The sequence below is a fragment of the Enoplosus armatus genome, chromosome 16, assembly GCF_043641665.1.
Source record: "Enoplosus armatus isolate fEnoArm2 chromosome 16, fEnoArm2.hap1, whole genome shotgun sequence".
Lineage (NCBI taxonomy): Eukaryota > Metazoa > Chordata > Actinopteri > Centrarchiformes > Enoplosidae > Enoplosus > Enoplosus armatus.
The window spans coordinates 14,495,517-14,520,357 of NC_092195.1; the positions used below are offsets into that span (position 1 = coordinate 14,495,517).

The 24,841-nt window shown below is 44.7% G+C and overlaps 1 protein-coding gene across 1 annotated transcript; it reads right to left on the reverse strand.

Moving 5' to 3' along the window:
* Nucleotides 1-1,024: 1,024 nt before the first annotated feature.
* Nucleotides 1,025-24,841, reverse strand: ash1l (ash1 (absent, small, or homeotic)-like (Drosophila)). The gene is made up of 25 exons (XM_070921311.1): nt 24,233-24,841; nt 19,016-23,429; nt 16,106-16,772; nt 15,748-15,921; nt 15,504-15,598; nt 14,962-15,035; nt 14,759-14,804; nt 14,478-14,586; nt 14,048-14,254; nt 13,751-13,897; nt 10,546-10,654; nt 10,237-10,386; nt 9,568-9,635; nt 8,935-9,101; nt 8,529-8,681; nt 8,253-8,307; nt 7,686-7,818; nt 6,195-6,458; nt 5,731-5,817; nt 5,500-5,590; nt 5,124-5,262; nt 4,792-4,964; nt 4,302-4,468; nt 3,273-3,729; nt 1,025-1,935 (listed from the first exon to the last, which is right to left on the reverse strand). The coding sequence occupies exons 1-25, from the start codon at nt 24,839-24,841 to the stop codon at nt 1,844-1,846; spliced, it is 8,847 nt and encodes a 2,948-aa protein (XP_070777412.1). The 3' UTR covers nt 1,025-1,843.

Below are 24,841 nucleotides of genomic sequence, written 5' to 3' on the forward strand. Positions count from 1 at the left end.
TTGACATTCTTCTCGCTCATGCAGTACATAGATGAATTTCATTTATAGGCAATGAAAAACTCAGCTTAAGTTTTTATGTCATCAGGACAGTTTAAGGTGAGATTTTATGGACATTAAAAAAATCATTTTCCTCCGAGCTTAAGTGTCTTCATTATAGTAATACAAACAGAAGAAATTATAATATTATCATTATTATAATAATCATAATACATTTAGGGCTGAGTCCTGTACAGTACAATAATAAACAAAATCCATTTTTCAAGATATTGCTTTTGCAGACACTCCTCGATGTAAAGTGTGTATATTTACATAACTTGGCACTGTACAGCTTCCCGTTCCCTCCCTCCCCCTCCATCAGTGTCTCATTCTCATCATTTTTCTGTCAGTTAACCGCACTGGGACATTGCAGGCTGTCCCTTTTTAGCAGAGGCATTTGGGGGGAAAAAAAAGAAATCTCATCAAATATCACAATTTCTTTTTAAAACATTCTCCATGGCAACCAGGAACATAGTCTAAAGAGAAAAAAAAGATCTTAAGTCCCTTCCCCTCCCAATATACAGTATACACCGCCCCACCCATCTCACAGAATATAAGAAAATATGACCATCACGATACATTTCATGTTAAGTATTGTTTTCCATAGTTTTCTTAAAACTGTTAATTGCCATCGAGCCCTTAATTTTTTTTTCCATTTTTTTTTTAAAAAGGTATATCTTCAAGAAATCTGGCAGAGTACAGACACACAGTAAGTGTGTACGCACGCACACACTCGCACACAAGGCAGTCGGAGAGCACGGCTATGTAAGGCGTTACAGTTGAAGCCGCTGTCCCCCCGCACGCCTGATTTATTAAGCTGGTGAATCATGTTACTTCAAAAAAGAGGGGTGAAGCTGACTGCCTCACGAGAAAATTAAAAAAATAAAATAAAATTAAAACCTCAACAAGACACTTTGACTGACAAAAGCGCACACTCAATCTTCCCTCCCCTCCCTCTAAAAACAAACGCACCCCCAGCCTCTTCTGTTCCTAAATGAGTTACTACAGTATAACAGGAAAGAGATAATAGACTTTTTAAACTTGCTTTTTTTTTTTCAGACTGCATCATCCAATACTGTGAGAGTGTTAGTGTGTTTTCATTATAGATACATTACACAGAGCTTCACAATATCCATGGTACCAAAAGTGCAGTTCACCACCCACAATCGCTCTCTCTCTCTCTCTAATGAGCAGCATCTGAGCACACTGCTCAACTTACATTTCTCCTATGCCGTTTTCCCCCGCGGTCCCTGCGCAGATCTTCTCTCATCTGTTATACTTTGTCATTGCAGCTAGGTCCCACTAGGGGGAACAATTCTCCAGCATTCACATCCCCATTGACTGAAAGGACTAACCGTCTCTCCCTCTATCCATCCATATTCAGTACCACTTGTTTCATTTCTGATGCTTGCTAGTGGAATTCATCTACCCATGTCTGTAATATTCGATGCATTTAAGTGCATGGGGTATCTCTCCTATGTTCATTTAAAAAAAACAACAACAACAGTTTTGCATCATACTACTTAAATAAGCAAGAAATCTGGGTCAGCTATCTCTTCGTGCTCCTTGAGAACTCTTGAAAAGCTGAAATTGCCATGGAGTCAGCGCTTCCAAACCCCCTCCACCCTCTCAGAGTTGAGATGACAGTCTTGGAAGAGGTAAACTGGAAGAGGCCCCCAGGGATGCATTGTGTTCCTTAATGGTCGGGTAACCAACAATGCTCATTTCCCTTCTTGCTGTCTCTCCATTTTCTGCCCCTTGCTCACAAAAAGTGGAAGGCAGTGTACTTGACAGGCACCTGGCGACGTTATTTTCTGCCCACGAAATCACCAAATCCGAGCGTCCGTCTCCGTAGCCGCCGCCCTGCACCCTCCTCCAGGAGATAAGTGACATCTATGGCTGTTGGAAGGACATTAAGAGAGAGGGGGAATTAGGAGCTTAGACAGAAACAGCTGACACAGGGTATTATATTAAAGAAACAGCAAAGGTAAAGGTAGATAAGGGTGTCTACTGTTACTGATGCATTAAGCTGAAAAGTGCTCAAAAGTCTGACAGAGTTGGCAACCTCCTTTATAACAGTGAGCCAAAAATGTTTGTAGCTCTCTGAGACCACCTATCAGACTTTTGACAGGTGTGTTCAGGTGTCGTTCTAGTCTATCCTTTGAAAGACAGACTCCACGTCATTCCAATTTGTGGTATACTCCTTTATTCAGACTCAGTTTGTTTTATCAGCAAACGCTGCCTCAGCTCTTCCTGCAGCTGCTTTACGCTTGAAGATGGGGCATGGTGGTGCCTTTGGAAGGATTTTACTGTGAAGCAGCTGCAGGATAAGGCTGGTGATATTCTACATTTCTATTATTGTCAACAAATCCAGTGAAAAGACCAAAACCAACAATGTGTTAGTCTGTCTCTCAATACTTTCCGACCTATCTGTGGCACTCAGCACCAAACCTATTTGTTACTCCTGAAGATGTAAATCTTTAAACAAAATGGCTCACAAATATTGTTTAATTTTCTTTAAAAGTTTGGCAATTGCCTTAAACAGCCAAGCACTGTGGTTCTTAGCAAACATGAGTCCAACAGGGGTAGTATAGTCTATTTGCTGGGGACTATTTTCAGTGGTGGATTAATGCACTCTGGTGCTCTAGTTTGTGGGAGCAGAACGGTGTACGTGGGACTGACCCGAAATAAATGGTGCCTGTTTATTATAGTAAAGCAAGCCTGGCTCCTTTATGTGTTTTTAATAGTTGAATAGGAAAGAGGTCTATGGCACAGAGGAATAAACTGTACCAGGCTTTGGCTCCACAGGCAACACTCGTTAGCATGATTAATTCATTGTTGGTTCTCTTAAAGAAAAATACAGCACATCACCAGACTTATCCTTTAGCCACTGAATGTTAGTGTTAAAAGTTGGTCTAGATTCAGATTTGAACTTTTTGGTAATATTGTCAGCAGACGGAAGCAATGAAACAACAGACTGAAACACTGCATGGGAGAAATCTGAAAACACATCTGTTAGATGAATGCTGAAAAGAATTAAACATAAATATGAATGACATGTCTCACTCCCTCCAATGGACAGTTTCTTGCCCCAACTTTGAATTTAGCCATTCAAAAATAGTAAAAGAAAATGTGTCGTCCAACATGTTTAAATGATGTGTCACAGCAAGTGATTTGAAAGTTCAACCCTAATTTGTCTGTGGACCTACCCCCCTGCTTTGTTCCCGGTCCCTCACCATTCTTGTTGGGAGTTCTGTGCAGCAGATCCAGCAGGATTTTGTTGAGCCGTTCCCTCTGGGCCTCCCTCCTGCCCAGCACTGGGTGGTGTAGCGGCGAGGAGGCTGAGGATGACGGGAGTTCGAGCATCTCTCCTATCCTCTCTGAACACTCCTCCAGCTCCTTGCACTCCTCAGCGTCTTGCCCTTCGTCTTCATCCTCCTCCTCGTCTTCATCCTCGTCTCCCTCCCCTTCCTGTTCCGCTCTTCTGGGCTTGGCTGAAAGAAGTTCAGGACCCTCTGGAGCCAAGTCCATGTCGTCCTCCACTCCTCTCCCGTCTTCAGCCTCAGGTGGGAAGTCGTCGCCCCGGTCGCAGGAAGAGGCGTCGTCCTCGCAGCCTCCGGCTCCTTTGGGTCGCTCGCTCTTCCAGGCCGAACGGCCCCCGTTCCTCTTGTAGTTGTCAGGAACGTAGTGAGGCTGCAAAAAAGTCATAATCAAAGCCGGGTCAAACAGTGTTTTCAAATACTCTGCATGGTTTTATTTAGCTGACTTAGGTTTCAGATGGTTAGGGTTACCAAATGAACAATGAAATCAGTGAGTAGGAAATCACTTTTTAGTTCGCTTTACATTTTGCAGTGTAAAAGAAAGTATTTAGTAAGTTGCACGGGATGCTATCATCTCTCCTCAAGTCTGTTTTTATTTTCATTACAAATTACATTGGGTATAATTAGCCACACAAATATATAGCTGTCAACATGCTAACAGTGTGACAAAATCACAAAACAGAAACTTGGATGTGGTTCATTGCAAACTATGTGGTTTGGATCAGAAAGAAGCGGTTTCTCTCATTTGTTTCTGGTTAGCCTCACCTTCACTTGTGATTGTGTTGTATGCCGCCTTAACACTGTCAGCGAGATAAAGTGTGGAGGAAAAAGGTGCCCTTGGTTGTAATATTACCTTCACTCTTAAAATATCTGTCAGTGTTTTTAATTCAGTAATAGATCCCAGTGCAGCAGCCCCACCCTGTCAAGACCCCCCATCACTCTCACCGAGAAGTCCCTTTTGGGCGCGAGCCGCTTGGGGAAGTGGTTGAAGGCATATGGCTTGGTGCAGACTGGGTAGCGGTTACGATGGATCTTGTAAAACAGGTGAGCCGATTTGTCCAAGCGGTAATCACAGATGTACACATCCTGCTCTTTTACACTCTTCGGCCGTCCTACAGGAAGGAACACACTTTGTATTAAACAGGAACTGCTGTAAATAATGTTGTTACAAAATATTTGAAGAGCAAATGCCTGTACTTTTGTGGTTTTTGATAAAGTTTGTCTAAGGTCAGAGCTGAGCTGTAATGGGATTGTTAACATTTATCAGCACTGTCCTGCGTCACATTCACACCTGGCAGCAGACAAGCACATTTGCATTTACTAGAGTTCACTGAGTTTCACTTAAGCAAGGAACATGGAAACCTCAGCAGTAGTTGTTGAATGAATTACTAACTCAATAGGGAAAAAATCCGTGTGTATGTGAGTCTCCTCTCACCCTTGCAGTAAGTGTAGAGATCGAGGACACAGCAAGTTGCCACCACGGCCTCCAGGGGGATGATCTCATAGAGCGGCATGCGGAACAACTCGTTCTGGTAGAACCGCCGCGATGGAGAATGATGCGTCTCATGAGGACGGAAGTAGTGGTGGCCAAAGGCAAACCTCTCACCCCTTTAAAGTTTGAGTTGATACAGAAAAGGCAAATTAAACAATGTAATGATCCATCAGCAGTTCCTACAACATACTACTAACATGTAACTCTTCTCATTGGCAGGTATCTACAATACATCATGCTAGTTGTTCAAATAATTCTCCATCTGATTAACTCACTTTTCATTCTTCCAGAGTTTCTCAATTCGGAAAATGTCAAGTTTGTCTCGGTTGACGTGAGACAAGAGACGGTAAGACTGTCTGACAGGCTGGCCCTCAGGAGTGCGTCTGCTGTCTCTCATCAGATACACACAGTCACCTGCACACAAGACACAGACACTGACAGGTTACTTGTCGACAACGGTGAACTTTTGCAAGAAATTGACAGCTTAATACAAAAGACAGGTATAGTATAGCACCTATGACATCACCTATGACTATGAGAGTCCACCTGTACATCACTGCACCACTGGTCAGCAAAAACAAGATTTTAAATTGCTTGGACCTTTCCAAGCATGTGTGAGCTTGTGACTGCTGGTTTCTATTGTTACTATACCTTGATGTAGTAGCAGGTCATCTCTAAGGAGGCAGATGTAGTAGACAGAGCCAGTCTGGGCGTAGCTAGGCTGGGGTATCATGGGAACTTCCTGTTAAAACAATAACACATATGTGTGAGATTAGATGTAAGAGATTGGTGATAATTTAGAAACAAGAAAACTGGTTTTGGACACAACATTAAGGTCACGCATTCAGTGCACTCATGGTTGCTTCGATGGGATGGACGTACCCTGTCTACGGGCCGAGGGTCACACTGCTCACACAGGTAGTGCTCCACCTCGGTCTCCAGCCGCATGCAGTCAAAGTGCTGCCACACCTAGAATGACAAAAACAATTGTTGAATCAAATGAAAGCAGAAAATAGATAGTTGAATTGAGTCTGTATTACTAGCAAAGACAATCTCCTTGATTCACAACCGTGGTAGCTTCTGAACATAAGCTCCATCAATATTTGTTACCCTCCTTGTTTTCTTTGTCTAAAAATAAATAACTGCACTCTCTCCTTTGGAAAAGCTCCTTGACAAAGTACTCCTTAGTTTGGTGAAGTCTCAGGAGAAAGCGCTTACTACAACAGATGTAACCGATCAGCCAGTGAGCCAAAAAAAACCTGCATCTTTCTTTCTATGGTGGTAAAAATACAGATTTTTTTACCTGCTTTTTTCCAGTTGTATGTGTTTGACACCTTGCTTCTTACCATGCACTTTTCACACTGGATCATCAGGCCTTCGTCCTTGTACATTCCACAGATGCAACGGATGACGTCGTCGTCCTTGTCATGGGCTCCTCCTCCGTGGTGGTGGCCATGGTCACGCTCCAGTGAATCCGAGCTGTCGGCCTCGCTGGCGGTCTCGCCCACGATCTCATCAATCTGGACAGCAGCTTCATGACGAGCGCTGTAGTAGGCTTTCCGCAGCCGACACACATCCCTGCCTACTGATGACTTCCTGCCGTAGTATTTCTGGTGGGAAAACAAGATTGTTGTAAATGTAGCTGCTTTATTTATTTGCCAAAAACAACAATTGACAGGAAATTATCTCACAGTGAATCTGTTAGTGACAGTGTATTCTGATGCACAGAACAAGGACCTCACGAACAGCATAAAGAGATCAAATATAAAGGCAGACGAATGTCCGTTTGACCCCAGAATTATACCCTCATCATTCAGTCACTCACACAAAACTCTGACCTGATCTGTCTGAAGGTCTACGGGCAATTTCCTACAGAACAAAGGTCACTAACACAGAAAGATGCGTTCAAAACTGTCTTTGCAGCTGCCAAAATTTCACAGAAAATGCTACACCCCAAAGCTCTCAATTTAACAATAAACCACATTCCCCTCACGCCTTTTCAGTCTGGCAAAAGGGGTCTTGGGACCAAAGGGTGAATCTAATTCAGACGTCCACTTCAAACTTCTTTGACTGGAAGAGTAAGCTCCTCTGAGAGGTTTCAAGTGCCACTTGTTTAAACTGCTTAGCTATACAGATGTAAATCAAAAGGGCCTGCACACATGTGCCGAGGATCAGCAGTCATGAAGTTATATCCCATTTGGGAGGTGTTTGAGTGTGAGACAGGAAGAAAGAAAATAACTGACTGAGCTGAGTGGGAGGAAGAATGTGTTGTGCTGTGAGTTGCACAGTAAAAGCTTAAATGACCATTTTTATATTGATTGGGCTCTAAGAATCTGGGACCAAACGTGAGAGACACGTGTTCTTGTTATCAGTGTTATTAAATGAGGAAGACTGGATGCTGCAGCAGCCTTAGCCTTCATGCTAATCATCATACTGGTCCTTCTAATGATTGTTGACATAAATCTGACAGGAAGAGAAGATCTAGAGCATCAATTGAGCAGTTAGTTTGATAGATATTTGACTAATACTATGATGTTGGCACAAGTTCAACATCAGATCTGACTCTCTTGGGAGTGAGTTTATCCTTCAGCACCAGTTAATAGGGCGTTTCCCCCATAGAAACTTTCCCAGGTGACCAAGAACCTTTTGAAAAATCCAGGGTCTTAACCTGTGTTTTGACAACAGGAACAAGGAACTAAATTTAAATTTAAGACATCTATACATATAGATACATATATGTAACATATATGTAAACGGACACAAATGCTCTTTCTGCAGTTCTCACTGTAAATAGCAGGGGATCATTAATGTTAGCAACCGATGGGACACCTGCCTACCTCAGCATTGCGGAACACTTTGAGCATGTCTGTGTCGAACGCTTCAACGGTCTTGTAGTGGCCGGTGAGGATTTGCTTCTCGATGGTGCTCAGGTCCAGAGGGTCAGACACCTTCTCATAGTACTGGCTGTTCCTGATGGTACACAAAGCAGTAGGATTAGTCTCTGCTTATCTGGTTTGAAAACATTTTAAAGCTGGATAAGCCTGAGCATCCATAAAATCACCAATATTTATGTTTTTTATTTCAACTTATAAATCCACGAGTCTATATATTATAAGGGCGGCTCCAGTGGAAACCACACCCCTGACCATGACAGTGCTAGTCCCATGTAGCCAAAGAAGAATAACGAGCTGTTATTGTTTTGACAAAAAACTGATTACTATCAATACTGGACAAGAATCAAAGCACAGGCTGTCACGGCTGAGATGTGGCACAGAATAAAACTGTTACACTATGTGGGTGCTGTACACTGATAGACCAGATAACACAGTAACACTGCTGTCTGGAAAACAGTAAAACATTATGAATGAACCAGACGATATGCTGGTTTTCACTTTTACTCTTACCTCTTCCTGGATGGGAGGTTCACCAGCGGAGCAGCAAGTGTCTGGCCAGCTGAATCTGAGGAAAGACAAAAGAATAACATTCCTGTCATCATTTCTCAATCACAGAGCCTTAATATTGAATATCAGATATTAGCATAGAGGCACTGACAGATCAGGCTAGAGGTCATACTAATGAGAATATACTATAGCAGAATAGTAGGTTACATGTTCTACTGGTGCCCACACACACACACCAATGTGGGCACATAATGTTTATTCCTCAACATAGACACTAACCCTTGTAGCTGGTGATCATGTCACAAATCTCCTTGAAGATGTGTGCGAGGCGAGCAGTGCGTGTGACTTCTGTGTTTTCCTCAGCAGCGGCGAGTCTCCGTGTGCGTACCGACCGCGACGTCTGCAGGGCCGAGAACTGCGTCAGGAACACATCTGGAAACAGGGCGCGAGCATTATGCATCAAGTTTTTACACATTTTTTCTTCAGTTACATGCTCAGCAAGCTGAAAAAATAACATTACATTACATGACACACATAAATCACATTCCAGTGTTGCCTTAGCTAACATGTTTATCAAGACACACTTCAACCTCAGCCACTAAAATGGGTTATTTCACAACTTTCTTCTCAAGTGTTCCCAAATTTATATCACTTTCTCTTCACGCCTCTAAGCTTGAACACTCACCTGACTTAATGTTGCCATCGTCACGGATGACTCCTCCCCAGCGTGTATATATGGACAAACTGCTGGCATCCCTCTCTCTCTCACCCTCTCTCTTCAGCAGCTCCTGTTTCTCCCTCATCTTCTCCCAGTTCCTCAGGAGAAACACTCGGTGCTTCAGCACAAAGTTCCTGATGATTGAGGGAGAGAGAGGACGGGAGTGTGAAAACACCGCGTCTCTGTGTATGTGCCAACATCAACTCACACTTCATATGTCAAATGTACTTTTCTCTCTGATGGAAGATCTTTTAAACAGGAAATCTAACCAAATGCTGTTTTATACTGAAATATTTCAACAGCAAGTATTTTTTGCATTACCATTTCTCATTAGGGATGCAGAAATGTGTAAACATACTATTCATCCTCAGTGAAATGTTTGTCAAACCCCTTTGTCAAGAAGTTTGTCACTTAACACACCTGAAACATTAGCAACAGAACAGAATTCCCTGGAGAAAGGCATGCGTGAAAACTTTTGCACCTGCTAAAAATGCAATCTTGTATCATCCAATACAAGTGAGGGACAAAAAAATCAATTGGTCTGATAGAGTTGTGTTTCTCTTATGTATTGCTTGTGTGTCAGTTTGTGTGTGTGTTTACCTCTCTCTGTTGGACATGGGCTTCATGAGATGAGGGTAAAACTTGTTGCTGTCACTCGACTCTTCCTCCTGAAGATAAAGAAAGTTGTATTAAAGCATGATCTTAATGGAAAACACCCCTCAGCTTATGAATGTATGCGCTACTCCTCTTTTCATTGCCAAAATCTATCAGAATTTGCCAACTTCTTCTAAAGACTCGTCCTTAAAACCATGATATACATTGCTGAAAGCCTATGTTTGAAATATACCACGATATACTGTACATTTTAGGTCATACTACTCAAAAGTATACCCTTTAAGGTATTCTGAGTTACTTTTTTAGACACCTTGTGGCCCACTAAGAGTACCTCTGAGACACAGACACATTCATGCCCTACATAGACACTGCACCTGATATTTAATAAGACACTGCCACACTTCGACAAATCTTTTATCAACCAAGCAAAAGCTTCAGCTAGAAAACGATCAGCTATAGTTTCAAATCAAAGAAAATCTTAAGCAGATTATGATGGTATCTATTCAGGTGTAAACATGAAGTCTTGAGACAAAAAACAATCAACAACACTTTGTATTTTCTGAAGTGTTCTTCTGCTATAAAAGGATTGCCTTTCCTAACGAAAGTATTATCTGATCTTAAGTACAGGTATTTTTATGTACATTGATCACTCACTCGTTTCTTGAGCTGGTGTTTGGACTTCCTCTTCTCCTTGAGTCGACCCAGCCTCCGAGTCCCTCCTGTCTTCGGAGGCAGGCCATTAATACGCTGGCTCTTCCCTCCGATGATGCCCCGGCAGCTCTCGGAGCCACACTTACACACTTGCTGTAGAGTAGAGAAAAAGAAAGTGCAAAAAAAGCAATGAGTTGTGTAAGTGAGAAAAGGGTCTTGCCAAAATAGAAACAGCTGTGACGAAAGCTCTGAACACAAAATAACCAAAGTGTCATTCCATGAGGAGTTCAAAACCGGTCGCTGGTGCATCACCTGCTCTTCTGTGTTGAACGAATGGAAGTTGTAGTCGTAGGTGAGCTCAGTGCCACTGGTGATCTCCTTAAGAGCAAAGAGACCAATTCTGTACACCCCGTTTACCGACCTAAGACAGAGAAGTCACAGGGAACAGGGACGAGTGAGTGTGTGCAGCATTCACATAATGAATTTTACGTATAATTATAAAGCATGAGGAAGATTGATAATTAAATAACATTGAAATGAACTATAGTAAATATGCCTAATAGACGTTAAAAAACAGGAAAGTTACAGGATGTTAGTAGAGTTAATTTACTACACAAGGCCTCAGGAGTGTATTGACCTGACTGAAGTTTACAGACAAATGTTCAAGATCATATGATATTGTGGTAAATATATTGATAGGGAATAAAAATAAAGTCCAAACAATCCCTTGGTCTTATTATGTAACAGGCCCCAGAATGCTTTAAAGAATGCTATAAATTCACCTCCCAACAAAAGTAATGACATGAACATTTTCAGGTCAAGCTTTCCTGTTAGCCAATTTATTGTTGTCCATGTGCCAGCCCTGAGCTTGAGGTGAGAGTGTAACTCTAACATCTGACACAAGATGGAGAGCTTTGTGTAAGTGGGGTATAAGTAATGATATACCCTCTGATCAAGATTGAAGTCAAGTTTCTGTCTTGACTTAAAACAATGATAAACTAGCCCTGTTAGAATGACAATTGAATTAAGGTATTTTAAAATCAGGACAAAAAGAGGACTGTCCCTGTTTTCATTTGCTCGATTTGGCAACCGCTCAACACGTTGTCATCCCAACGAAGCAGTGCTCCAGCTTTTCACCATTCTTCTAAGAATAAAGCGCACTATTCTGTTTGCCAGCCACTTGATAATTTATTCCTTCTATAGGGGTAAAAAGCTGGTTCAGCGCATTGTCTTCAGGCACTACAGCTGTATCTAAGGCCTGGCTGCATGTAATCTCTCTTCTGTGACAAGATGGATGACTCGTCAGGCTTTGTGCTGAAAATCCTCCATCCTTGTGGAGTCTTTTATTTCAGCCACTCTACATTACACACACACGCACTTACACACACACATACACCGGCCAGTGCCCTAGATTATGAGCTGGTCTATACTGGAGGGCAGAGGGTACAGTTTGATAGTCCACTCTTTAGGTCATTAGCTGTCCACAATAAACCCCTCTGAAGGTTAAACTGTGTTCACACATGTTGCAGCTTCACCATACACAGGCAAACCACACTAAAAGAAAAATCCAAGTAGGTTTTTCACTTATAAAAGTCAGGCACAGGGAGGCCTGCTCAGCCAGGTCTCTCCAATTGCAGTGGATTTAGCCATGCTGTGAGAACAATCCCTCAGGAAACCAGTGAATTGTTTTGGCGTGGTGCAAGGCCTTTAAGCCATTTAGGTCTCTGAACACTGGCAGAGACTGACTAAGGTGATCTCATCAGATTACCACCACACAACCACATTAATTAGGTTGGGGTTTTGAGGCAGAGCTTTCTCGTTTACAATGAAGTGCACCTGCTACACGCGTCTCTTTTAGCGCTTGTGTAAGATGCCCAAACTAGGGCAACACAATATTGCCGAACATACACTGTGACGACTTTAGGTTAAAGGGGTTTAACTGTGTAGCTGTAATAAATCCACACAACACAAAAGAGTGAGGAGTCAAGAATAAAATAGCCATAGCTGGGCTTTTTGTGGCTTCGCTGGCCTTGTCTCTGTTTGGATCATACCGTAACAAAGTGATTATTTATATGCTGAATATCTTTCTCTCCTTTCTGGTACTTTCACTATTCTCAGTTTGCCTCTTACAGAGTGAGAAAGAAATTACCCAGCTCACACGAATCATCAGGCACACAAACAGATAGCAATTAACTGAAATTGTTTAGGTAATAGGCTAGTATTTTCCAGTTCGTTAACCATAAATGACGGAAGCATTTAGAAAACAAAATACTGAATTATCAAGCTGGAACATTTTCCAATCAGATTCTCCCACTCTCCCCTCACAACAATCCACCAAGATTCTCAGCGTCGCTTGTTTAACACTGTCTGCCTCTTTCACAGACTGACTGTCGATGTACCCGATAGTCCTTAAAGGTTCCCTGTGGAGTTTTAGACCTCTAGTAGTGCTATAAAGCTGTTTTTCTATGGGCCCCCGTTTTGTTTGTCTCGTGCACGTACCAAGGACAAACATGCACGTGCATGCATGCGGGTGACGTAATACACAGTCATACCAATGTTGTCACATTATTCCACTGATTTACAGGTGGCTGTAACACACCAAGATATGCTGCAATGTGCCAACAAAGATAGGGAAGACTGCAAGCTAATAAACATGGATTTAAAAGACTTAAAAGTCCAGCTGAAATTAAATTGCATTTGTGTGCTACATCAATTTACATTCTTATCTAACTTACAAACATAAAAACGTATTGTCCTGCTCCTAAGGCTTGTTGAACGACCAAAGGCTCCTAAGGCTTGTTGAACGACCAAACAAACATTCACCGAGGACAAGTGCACTGCTAATGTCAGTTTGCAGGCTAGATTAATTAATTAGCTACACAGCTGCAGCATATTTAACTGCATCTAAACGCACCTACAAATGTAATTTCGGTCTGGTGTGGTCTTTCCTCTTCAATACCACTAACTGTCTGCCCATGACATGTAGCCTACAGCGCACCTTTTTTCTTCCTTTTAATAATACAAAACTATTAACAGTACATTTAAAAACCACATTCACATTATTTCTAACAATAAAAGGGGATGACTAAATGTAATTTCAGTTAGTGGCATTGCAAATGTTTTATGAGAAAGGAAATGTACTTGACACGTTTGTTAGACCTCATGGATTCACAGTGCATTTTGGTGAGTAACATTCAATGTAAACATAACTTTTGTTTGTTTACAAGAAAACTCCACAGGGGCCCTTTTAAATGGTAAACCCTACTCTCATTGTACACCTAATGGAAGTTAACATTACCATTTACATGCGAGTGAACGCAGTATGCTTTCTTTGTCTTCTCAGTCAAATTAATGCAGTGTATGCCAGGTCTGGCTCAATTACCCGTCCTTAACAACTTGTGGCAACTGCTCATGCTCGTGCCTGAAAAGGCTTAGCCAAATCTTGGCTTTGGTGAGAACCCAAAAGCACCACAAGGACATTAGCAGGGAACTGGTTTAAAGCTGCCATGACACCCACCACTTCTGCATCTCACAGTTGGGTTCACAGCTGTGGTTTATGAAGCGCGCCTCATTGCCCATTCGGTAGCTGTCAATCACCATGCCGCTATCCAGGTTCAGACAGTATTGGCCACTGTGGGAGAAGTACTGCTCCATCATACGGCTCCTGAAATGTGGTAAGAGGGAGGGAATGGAAGATTAAAAGAGAGGTTTTCATTAATTTCCACGTCAAGATAAATTGAGTCCTGAACTGAGGACAGGCAGAAAAACACCCAAGAAGAATTTCTTGAATAATACGTGACCCCGACTGTCTCACCTAAACTCTTGTTCGCTAACCACCTCTCCTAGGTACTCGATGATAAACTGTCCAGAGCGAAGAGACTCCTTGGTGCGGATGCCCCAGCCCTTGCCCTCAGCACGGAATCGCTCCAGACACTGGACCCACTCATGTCTCTGGATGTGCTGGTTGTCACACTTATCACCACATGGGCAGGTGCTGGGAGAGCACTCAGCAAAACTCATCCTGGGGAAATGGACAATTAAAAAAATGTAAGATGAGGCTGAGGCTGCTGCTCTTTTGTCTTGATACCATGAATACGCTCTATTCGTGTTTGTTTCATTAATAACTATTACTTACTTCCTAGACAAACATATGACTAAACCTGAGTACTGAAATATAATAAGATTGTATTCTCCAATGGGAAACTTGTTAAAAGCCGCCATTATATTCTGTGATTTGTCTTTACCTATTCAAGCAATCATCCAGGCAGCATTTTTCAGTCGACTCCTCACGAGGTCTACAGTTGCATGTAGTTGTTTCATAACCAGAGAGAGGCTTCACATCCACATAGACATCTGTGACACAGACAGGGGATTACTGTTTTACATTTACAGACACTCTCATGAAGTGTGACCAGCAGTGAGACCATCAAATATTTTTAGGGCAACCAAAGTACTAAAACAAAGAAATGCAAGCACATAAATTGATCAGGCATGATTTATCACTGGAACAAAGCCGGATACTCACTTGATCTGATCTTTTTATAAAGGGGGACATCAGGCCTCTTGTAAAGCTGAAAGACAAAAGCAGAATGGTAACCATTAAAAGACAGAAACAAATACTTATGTGAGCCACCACTGGGGCTGTACCTTTTGAAACTACCTGCCAGTAATTTACTGTGAGCATGGAAAAACCCTAAAAACACTTAAGTGCTTAGCGTGATTGATCACCTGATCGTGTTTCCACAGCCATAGGATGTCGTAAGGCAACTGGAAATCAATGCGCTTCTGTCTCAGGTACTTCCCTGAAAAAACAAAGTAGGGGAAATTTGGAGAGAGAGAAAATAAAATTGAAACGGGAGAGATGAAGGAAGTAATTTTTGACCATATACATAAATCAAAATCATATTCACATACTGTATGTAAATGAGAAGTTTGACCTCTTGATGAAAAATGTGTTTTTCATGTTATCATAGCTGAAAATGTATGCCTGTGTTAAAAGAAGGGTCCTGTTCCTAGAAATAAGTTTACTGAGTTATCTGGATAATCTTGATGAGTAATCCCAGAACCGAGAAGCCCTTCAAATCTGACAGAAGTCAAAAGAGTGGTTGTGGCTTTTACTCTACAAAACTGACGAATCCAACTTCGTGAGACAGGACATGTTTTACCTCTGCACATAGAAACATGAGTGAAGTCATTTTGTAGTAATTACAAATCCTGTGTTTTAAAAATAGGAGGTGTAGTGCACAAAAAAGATCCAATTTGGGACTCACCAACATGTATAGGAGCTGGAAACAATCCATAGTCATGTTCCCCCGGTATGTATTCTAACTTCTCTTTCTTTAGCTGCAGAAGCTGACTCCGGGGGCTAAAATGTATAGTAACAGTAATAATAAAATGTAACGTCAGTTCACAAGCACTCAAGGAAACCAGTATATAATGCATTGATATCTAAAATAAACATGAACATCAGAAGAAAAAAAAAAAGATTTAGGTTAAGATTTATTTGAAACTCACTCTTCAGTCTTGTACACATCAGAGTAAAGCCCCGCTTTCTGGAACTTCTTCTTTGGAGGTCTGGCTGGTCTCTTCTCCCTTTGGCTGGTTATGGGCATGGGCGGAGCTTGCTCCCTGGTGACGGCGCCTGGGCGTTCTGGGGAGCAGTGACCATCTGGCTTGCTTTCCATTGAGCTAAGAATAGAACCATGACTGGTTTGTACTGATGACTGGATTTAACAATAAAAATAAATGTTCCTTTATACATTAGCATTAAATCCTAACATCAGTTCTCACTGTAAATCTTTGTCAGTGACCCACATCTGAGACTTTTAGGTATAAAGGTTAACATGCAACAGTGTGATGAAGATTTGCTTACCCACGAAAGTGCTGGAGCTCGTCCTGGGTAAGCCAGCTTCTTCCTGTCCCAGTTTTGGACCTTGCCACTAGGTTGCCCAGGTTCTCCTCTCTGTCTGGCAATCGCTCCTCGGTCTCTTCTATCTCCCCGTCCTCTTCTTCTTCCTCTTCTTCCTCATCCCCATCTCTCTCCCAGTGCTTCCTCTTCTGACCTTTTCTATGCTGGCCCTGGACTACCGATTCAATAGCATCTGTCACAGTGTCCCCCTCCCACCCCCTGCCCCCAGCTGGCCGTTCTCCGCCTCTGTCCCTGTGCCGAGTCTGATTCAACTCAACCACTGGTGGTGGAGATGGTGGCGGGGATGGTAAAGGGTGTTTCCTGGGACGTCCAGGACCCCTCTTCTTCACCACGTTGTTTCCAGTACGAGCCTGTCTCTGCAGTTTCTTGGCACGCAGGATTTTGTTGACGTGATGCAGGCTGTGTTTGGATGGCTGTGCCCGATGGGAGTGGTGGGGCAGGGAGGCATCCAGGCAACAGTCCTGAGAGGGGGAGAGGCAGGAGGAGGAAGCAGAGCCGTGGGAGTGAAACAGAGAAGACTGTTGATGGTGCTGCTGCCGGTGGTGCAGGGATCCTTCGGGCCCTTCAGGGGTCGAGAGGGCAACACCTCTTGTCTGGATACCTGATGACCCTAGTCAAAGAAACAGAAAATTAAAAACACTTTCTCCTTCCTACTTCCTGTCCTTTGACATTACAGGACTCACTTTCCACAAATCTTTCTCTCTCCTCGTCTTTTTCCATTAACATTGTTCTCCTGTGCCTCATCATCCCGACTTCCTCAACCTCTCCCTCCTTCCTCCCCTTGCCTGACCTTAGAAAACCCTTCTTCCCTCTATATTTCTACATATTTTAATTAATCTCACACTCTGCAGGAGTGGCTTCTAAGAACCTTGAGCACCTCTTCCTCCAGAACTTTAAACTTAAATCACTTCACTCCATTTATTCTACATAAATTTTCCTTTAACGTCTTCATACTCGATTGCCCCTCTATTAGTTGACAAAGAAAGTCTTATTCTTAAACCCTACTCCTCATTCTTTCACTCTTTGTGGCACTCTAACAAAGTTTCCATGCAAATGTTTAATTTTTAATGGAATTTGATTTGGACAGAAATGCCACAGATTCAAAAGAATACTAAACAGGGACAAATTGGTATATACAAAGGAGATATGAAAAAGGTAACTGTAACAGATTGACAGATAACTGTAACTAGCCACAGTGAGATCAGGGAGCGCACATATGTAACCCAAGTCACCGGGTAAGACAGGGTCAAAGTGGGACAACCGATGGACTACCTTAACAGAGTGAACAACAGATGTAACCATTGCCTGACCCCTGCTGATGGGTTGTGACGGAAAACAAACATTTATTTGCATTTTCTTATGTTGATTTGGAAATTCACTTAAAATCTTAACATTTGGATGGAAGCATACATATTCACACCTGCTCTTTTATGCCACACCTTATCCTTGACCTTCCTTGCAGTCCTTTTTTCCCACATCACTCTCTACCCATACTCTTCTGTCAGTATGCATCTACCTCCATCATTCCCCACTTATCTTGTGTGCCAGCCCAGTCCCCACCCTTGGCCTCCTCTACCTTCACGGTGCAGTCTGTGACCGCTGGTTGACCCCAAGTCCTGAGCTCTAATCCAGGATTATCCTGGCGTGGTTTGAACTGCACCATGCTGCCTCAAAAAGGACCTTAAGGCGTCCCATCTCACTTACTAACATGCACGTAAACATTAAGTAACATTCACATACAAACAACCACCCTACCACTGTTTACACGCACAGACACACAAGCACATTAGTCAGGGGGCATTTGGAGTCACACTGATGAAGCAAGACTATTGCTAAGGCACTGTGTCTTTAGCTCAGCCCAGGTGCTGGGTGTACTGAAGGATAGGACTAGGCATCACATTGTGGGCTTTTGAGGGAAATGTCTACTAAATATAGCATGTTAACAAAACACTCCACCCCTTTAGCTCTGGCAGGAATGCTATATTAACTATGGCCAACTGCGGCCATCCACACTCACAGAGCAGCCAATTTGAGTCATTACGAAAGCTTTTATTTTGTTTTTGCAAAGCCCGTAACCACTAGTAAGAGCTACCAAATGTCAGGGTATACACAGGGGATGTCACTGTGTCTTTTAAGGAGAACCTTTTCACCAAAATAAGTGGCCCACCCCAGTCTACTTTGTATTTTCTATATACAGACAGCGGAGGTAGAGATGAGCTGGCTACAGAGTCAGAACAGATAATTTTCCAGTGTTGTTTGATCTAACCACAACTGAGGTATGGATGGTTCCAGTTGTAACCACTACACGATTTCTCAGCACTGTGAAGGATTTTCAAGAGATACCCAGGCTTCACTGAGCAGAGACCAAGCAAGATTTGAGAGCCCACTTGCTGTGCCATTTGGCAATGTCTGAAAGGGTTATTGCCCAAATACATAGTACTGGAATCAGTGCTGAATCTAATTGATTTACACACTGTGCCAAAATCACCATCGCTGTGCCAAGCCATAAAGCTCATCAGACATCCGCCAATCATATTCAAACACAGGATTCTTGATAAAACTGCAACCAAACTGTTTTTGGAAATTTTATTTGGTGCACAATTTACTCCAATAACCTTTAACAATGCCAAATTTATTTTGGGGCAAAATATCTTCTGTGCTGAATAGCTCATCAAACTCACATGCTTTTAGGGCTACATGAATGATATGGGATTTAATGCAGTGAATGTCCAAGTCCAAACAAATGTAAATAGCTCTCTGCTGCTATTGTTACTGTTTACTATACAGTTTTTCTTTATTTTAAATGAACTATGCAGATGCTGTTGTAACCTGAATATCAGTGGATGTTCCTACCTAACTCTCTCCTTTCTGCTGATGTTGAGCGGTCCTTCCTCATCGGCCGGTCCATGCGGGAGAAGCTGGAGCTCTCTGTGACTATCTCAGTCTTTCTGCTCCTGCCCCCCTTCAGCGTAGTACGGGTGAGAGCAGAGGCAAACAAATTTGTAAGGTTTGGAGAATCATGGGCTCCAGGCTCTACATCCTCCGTAGGGGTGAGAGGCTCCTCATCCTCGCTGTCCGAACAGCCTGCAGGGTCTTCAGCCCGTCCATCTGAGAAGGGACCCTGGCCAGGTGCCACATGACTCCGTGAAAGCTTAGAGTAGTCTGCCTTAGAGCTGCCCATCCTAAACCAGGACTCTACTGGGTGGTGGCCTTTTGAGCTGCTACCCAGTGCAAGCCTGGAAGGGCCTAGACAGGACATGGAGCTCTCTTTGCGCTTGTACCTCTCTGCAGATGACGATGACGAAGAAGAAGGGGAGTTGGCAGAGGTGGCAGCAGCTTGCTTGCTGGCGCTGATGCTGGAGGTGTCTCGTCCAAAGCGGCATCGTTGTAAAGATTCTGCCATTCCTAAACTGCTAACTCGCTCTCCTTTCCCTGATGCTCCACTGTCAGAAATCCCTGCACTAGCCCGACTCCCTGATCCTCCTCTTGCTGCTTCCTCCCTGTCCTCCTCAGCACAGCGCTCTCTGTGTTTGTGTCTGTGTTTGTGTTTGTGGTGCCAGTTGAAGGAAAGCTCCGAGGACATGGGTGGGTAGAGGACAGGGGACCTTCCTCCTCCCAGGTACTCCTGCCTTAGCAGCTTATGTTTTTTCTTGTGAAATTTGGAGGGGTTCAGCAGGAGATGTGAAGGGTGGTGATGATGCATGTAAGATGTGGGGGGAGGAGGGGGGAAAGATGGTGAGTGGTGAGAGTGGTGGGATGGGGCTGTGTGAGGTGACTGGTGGTGTGGGTGGGGATACAGAGCGCTAGCTGGAGGATAGCCTCTGTAATAGCCCAACCCCAGAGGCCCAGAGGAGTAGGGAACACCGTAGGAGGGGTGGTAGAAACCTCCACTGGAGAGTGGGAATCCAAGCCCAGGTACAAAGGGAACCTCAGACATGGACTCCCTCAGTTTGGGAGGCCGTCCCCGTTTCTTCTTCATGTCTGGTTTACGAACATAGTGCAATGGGTCACAGGAGTATGCAGGATGGGAGTAGAAGCTGCCAAAGTTAACCCTGAAGATTGTAGGCAGGAGGTCCCTGTGGACATAATGATGTGGAGGAGGGCCACCTGTGCCTCCTATGCCACCACTGGCCCTGCTCCCCACTCCTGGCGCTCTACTTGTTCCCGCTGCTATGCCTATTCCACTGCCGAGCCGGTGCCCTGTGGTACGGTGTGCTATCCGTATTTCACTCAGTCTCACAACAATCTCATCCAGCTCAGCAAGAAAGTCTGGGTCATGCCGCCGGGAGCGCAGTTGCAAGTACTTCTTCTTGCGTTTCCTTTTCTGTCTTTTTAGCTTGTCATAGCCAGGGCACCCATGGCTGCGGCGTTTACACTTGTGCTTATGTTTCTCCTTGTGTCCCATTAAGGAGGTGGCGGGAGCTGCTGGGTGCGATCTTCTGGGATCAGGTGATGACCTTGCCCCATGGGGTGATGGAGAGGGTGAGGGATGTTCCATAAGCACAGTGGAGTGTCGCCGCCTGCCTCTGGAATTAAGGCCAATCCCTGGACCCATAGCTGAACCGATGACCCCTGGCATTAATAATCCACTGCCCATCCCGGGTGGCATCCCAATTCCACCCAAGCCACCTGCCCCTCCAGCTTTCTCCCCACGGTCAGAGGTGCTGTTATTGTCTGTTCCTATACCACTGTCACTGGGCACTGTCTCCTCGCTGTGTGACTCACTGACTGGTGACGGAGTAGCTTCTTTTAGCTCACTGAGGGGTGCAGGGGAGGTGGGATGGAGCGGCCTGGGAGGGGAAAGCTTATGATAATGGTAGTGCTGCCTGTAATGGTGGTGTTGATGATATCCACGGCAAGATGACTTTTTCTGGGAAGCTGCTGTGACCATAGATGATGACATTGGGCCCAGCCCTGGGTTGCGAGGATTAGGGGCTGAAAATGTTGGGGGAGGAAAGGAGAAAGTGTTGTGGCTATGATGGGGGTTAGAATAGTGAGAGTGACCTGCGAAGTGCACTGAGCCTGGCTCCACAAAGCTGGCATCGCTGATGGGACTGTGGCCTCCACTAGATTGTGAGAGGGATGGGGAGGGAAACACCTCTGAAGAGGAGAGCTGGTGCTGGGACTGCGATTGATGGTGATGGAGAGGGGAAGTGGTGTTTGGGGACAGGAAGGGTTCTGGTGGTGGTGTTGTAGCATTAGTCACTGCTTTTGGTTTACGGCCTCTCCTCTTACCCATGTATATTGTGCCCTTTTTACTGACATTAATTTGAGGACCTAGTTTTCCCCCAAAAGAAGCGGCCAAGGAGGACAATGATTGGGTCGCAGCTTCAACAGGGCCAACCACCCCACTGGTGGTGCATTTAGGGGTGTCTTCTGTTCTTGGGCCTAACAAGATTTGACTCAGAATACGCTTCCGTTTCATACTTTTCATCTTATTGATCTTGCCAATAATAGTTTTCATGATAAGCTGCCCATTTCCTTTGCTGCGGAACCGTTTGTCTCCCATGTCCCCTGCCTCTGGAGCCAACGTGGGAGGTTGACCCTCCTGGGGTAAGGTAGGAGGAAGGCGCTTGGGGCGTCCACGTTTTCGAGGCATAGGTTTAGGTGGGTTCAGGTCCACCTCTGGGTGAAGAACAGGGGGGTCCTGCTCTTCTTTGGATTTCAGTAAAGATGAAAAGACCTTGGAGGGGGCCAGCTTGTTAGGAAGGCACCCACGGGCCGGGGCATCAAGCCGTGGCATTTTAGACTTCGGCCTTCCCCTTTTCTTAGGCTGGGGTGGGAAGAGCTGTGACGCTGGATTTTGTGGCACAGGATTTGGTTTGACCTTATTTGGGTTGGGAGGCCTGCCCACAGGTCTTTTAACTGGCGGCAATGGCATTTCCAAGCTTGAAGATAAAGGCAAGGTGGTTTTGCTCTGGTCGAAGGGACTGTCCTGGCCTGCTCTGTGACTCTGCGTCTTGTTCATAACACGGGTCCAGCGGGGTTTCCTTCCCCTGCGTTTTTTAAGGGGTTTGCTGTCCTGCTCTGCGGGAGAGTCAAGGGATGAATCAGGGGAATCATCTCTCAGAGGCGTTTGTGGGCTTTCTCCACCATCTGGCTCTGGTGAAGAAGTTGCCCTTTGTCTTATAGACTCAGGGGGACTGCTAGTCCGACCGGGTCGGCTACTATCCCGGATAGGACTGCGCTTACTTGGACTACAGCTGTTCCCCCTCTCAACTCGCAGTGACTGATTACTAGCCCCCTTGTCTTTCCCTTCTGGCTTTCCGTTTCCTGTTGGAGGAGGGCACTTGGTTAAGTCTCTAGGGCTGTCCCTGTCCTGCTCCATCTCACTTGCACTGCTTTCCTCTGCCAATGCAGGACTCTCTCGTGCATGGTGTCCTTGTGAGGGAGCAGGGGAGCCCAGGTGACTCACTGCACTCACTGTCCTCTGCTCAGCTGAGGTGGTGGAAGAGGATGAAATGGGACAACATGGCGAAGATGTGGTGTGGGGTTGGCAGTGAGCTGGACGTGACTGTGGCTTAGAAATGCTACTGTTGCTGTTGTCATTGTTGCTGTCCTTTGACATGGCTGACAGGCGGTTATTGCCATAGGTGAGTGCTGGGCTGTTGCTGCGACTGCTGCTGTTGCTGTTGCTGCTGATATTGTTTCCGCTGCTGCTACTAGCTTTCCCAGCCCCTTCTGTGTCCTCCTTTCTCAGTGATGTCAGGGTAGGTGAATTTTCCATAACACTGTCTTTGTTCCTAGAACCATAGGGCCGACCAGGTGGTCGTGATACAGGAGGTGGCGGAGAAAGGTGTACCATTCTTGAATATGTGTTCCTATTGGCCAGAGCCCTGTCTCGTTGCTTGGCTGTGGGGGCCATAAAGCCAGAGCTTGGGATAGGAGGAGCGGGGTCAATCTTTGCCGGTTTAGTTGGCTTAGGGGTCTTTGATGGTGGGCAAGTCGCTATAAGTTGAGCTAATTTCTCAGTGACTGTGGGTGCTCCCCAATTTTGAACACCCTTGTCCTTATCTCTCTGACTTTCAGTGCTGTAGGTGTATAGAGAAGGCTTAACTCCTTCGAAGCCGGGTTCTTTTGACGCAGGTAGTGGTGGAGAAGGTGAAGATGTCCGGGGGTTGGGTTGTGGAGTTGCTGTTTTCTTCCCAGAGGGATGAGTTTTGCTGTCTGGTGGAGGGCGGTGAAGGTTAAGGGGCCTCTCAGATGTGGTGGTGACTGCTTTCGTTTCTGGCTTTGTATCAGACTTGCAATCCATCTTTGGTGAACCCTGCAAAAAAAAAAAGAAGTGATGGTGAGAACTAATAGGTGATAACTGAGGAATAATTATTACATTTAAGGAATACACCTCCCAATTTCTAAATTACAGGGATGTATACACAGTTTTGTCTCTAAACACTTGTGAAAATTTGTGTACTAAAGTCATACGTTGATATCCAATGACAATAACATTTGAGCAGCTGGTGCTCGTGCCACTGAACCTAACACATCTGGCCAGAGATATCTTGAGCTAAAAGTACAAACAATCAATCAGAAATAGATTTCTATACCCCTTTACAAACTGCAATTCATTGATGAGATTTTCTGTCCAATGCTGCTTCCCGGGCATGCCCATGGGGGGAGTTACACTCAACTCAATAACACTTATCAGGGTCAGATTGGGGACAGAGAGGGGGAGCTAGAGAGAGGGGTCGTGCAGGGGAGGGGGGTGGAGAGGACATGACCATGCAGAGACAGAGGACAGACGACACAGACGGAGGGAGATTGGAGGGGGCGGTGCATGGTGAATAGAGACAGGCCAACAGAGAACACAAAGAAAACTAAAGAAGAATTTATGCTCTGCTCTTTATCTGTGCAATAATATGGTGATTACTAGGATAACTTTGTTGTGGACCACTGCTTGCTGACGACTGACGAATAACATTTTATGGAAGTAAGGTAAATGTACACAAGTATGTACACAAAATAAAAGTAATACATTGGTGAGCTGTTAAAACTGAATGTTTACATTTGGTTTGTGTGAATCCATTGCTGAATTAAAGAACAAAAATGTATTATGTTCTCCCTCCTTACCCTTTTTGCTGGAGCACTCCCATTAACTTGGGAGGGTGACAGGGTGGTAGTGCTGGCGGGAGGAGCAGCAGGAGGAGGTGGTGTAGGAGCTTTAGCAGAGGGGGTTGATGAAGATGATGGGGCCGGTCTGTTGACACTGGGACTCTTTTCCTTCTCTTTTTCTCTGCCATGTGAAGGACTCTGGGTCTGACTGCTTGGCCCATCACCTGTAGCCCCTGCACGGTTTCCACGAGCACTGCCTCCTCCACGACCTGTATGCCTCACAGTGGCCCTAAAGGCTGGTCGGCACACGTAATTCTCCAAGATCTTAGGGGGCTTCTTGGTGCGTTTTGCTTGAAGGCCAATCTTAAGTTTGACATTGCCCTCAGACAGGCTGCTCTCTTTGATGGAGAAATGGGACTGGTCACCGCTGGCACCTCCTGGCCCACTTGCCCCTGCCCCTCCTGTACCAGCAGAAACAGTGGCAGCTCCCTCCTTCTCTCTGTCTCTCTTCTTCTCCTCCTCTTCTTCTTTCTTTCCACCCCCACCCTCCTTGTCTCGCTCCCCTGTGGGGGCACCTGAGAGGAGGGGGGGTGGAGTTGCAGTTCCCCCCTGAATCTTCGGATCCAT

Coding starts and splice junctions, on each gene's coding strand:
- ash1l (XM_070921311.1), bottom strand. CDS start 24,841: ATGGATCCGAAGATTCAGGGGGGAACTGCAACTCCACCCCCCCTCCTC. Junction 10,655..13,750: donor AACTGTGAGATGCAGAAGTG/GTGGGTGTCATG, acceptor TCTCTGTCTTAG/GTCGGTAAACGGGGTGTACA. Junction 10,387..10,545: donor CGTTCAACACAGAAGAGCAG/GTGATGCACCAG, acceptor TCTACTCTACAG/CAAGTGTGTAAGTGTGGCTC.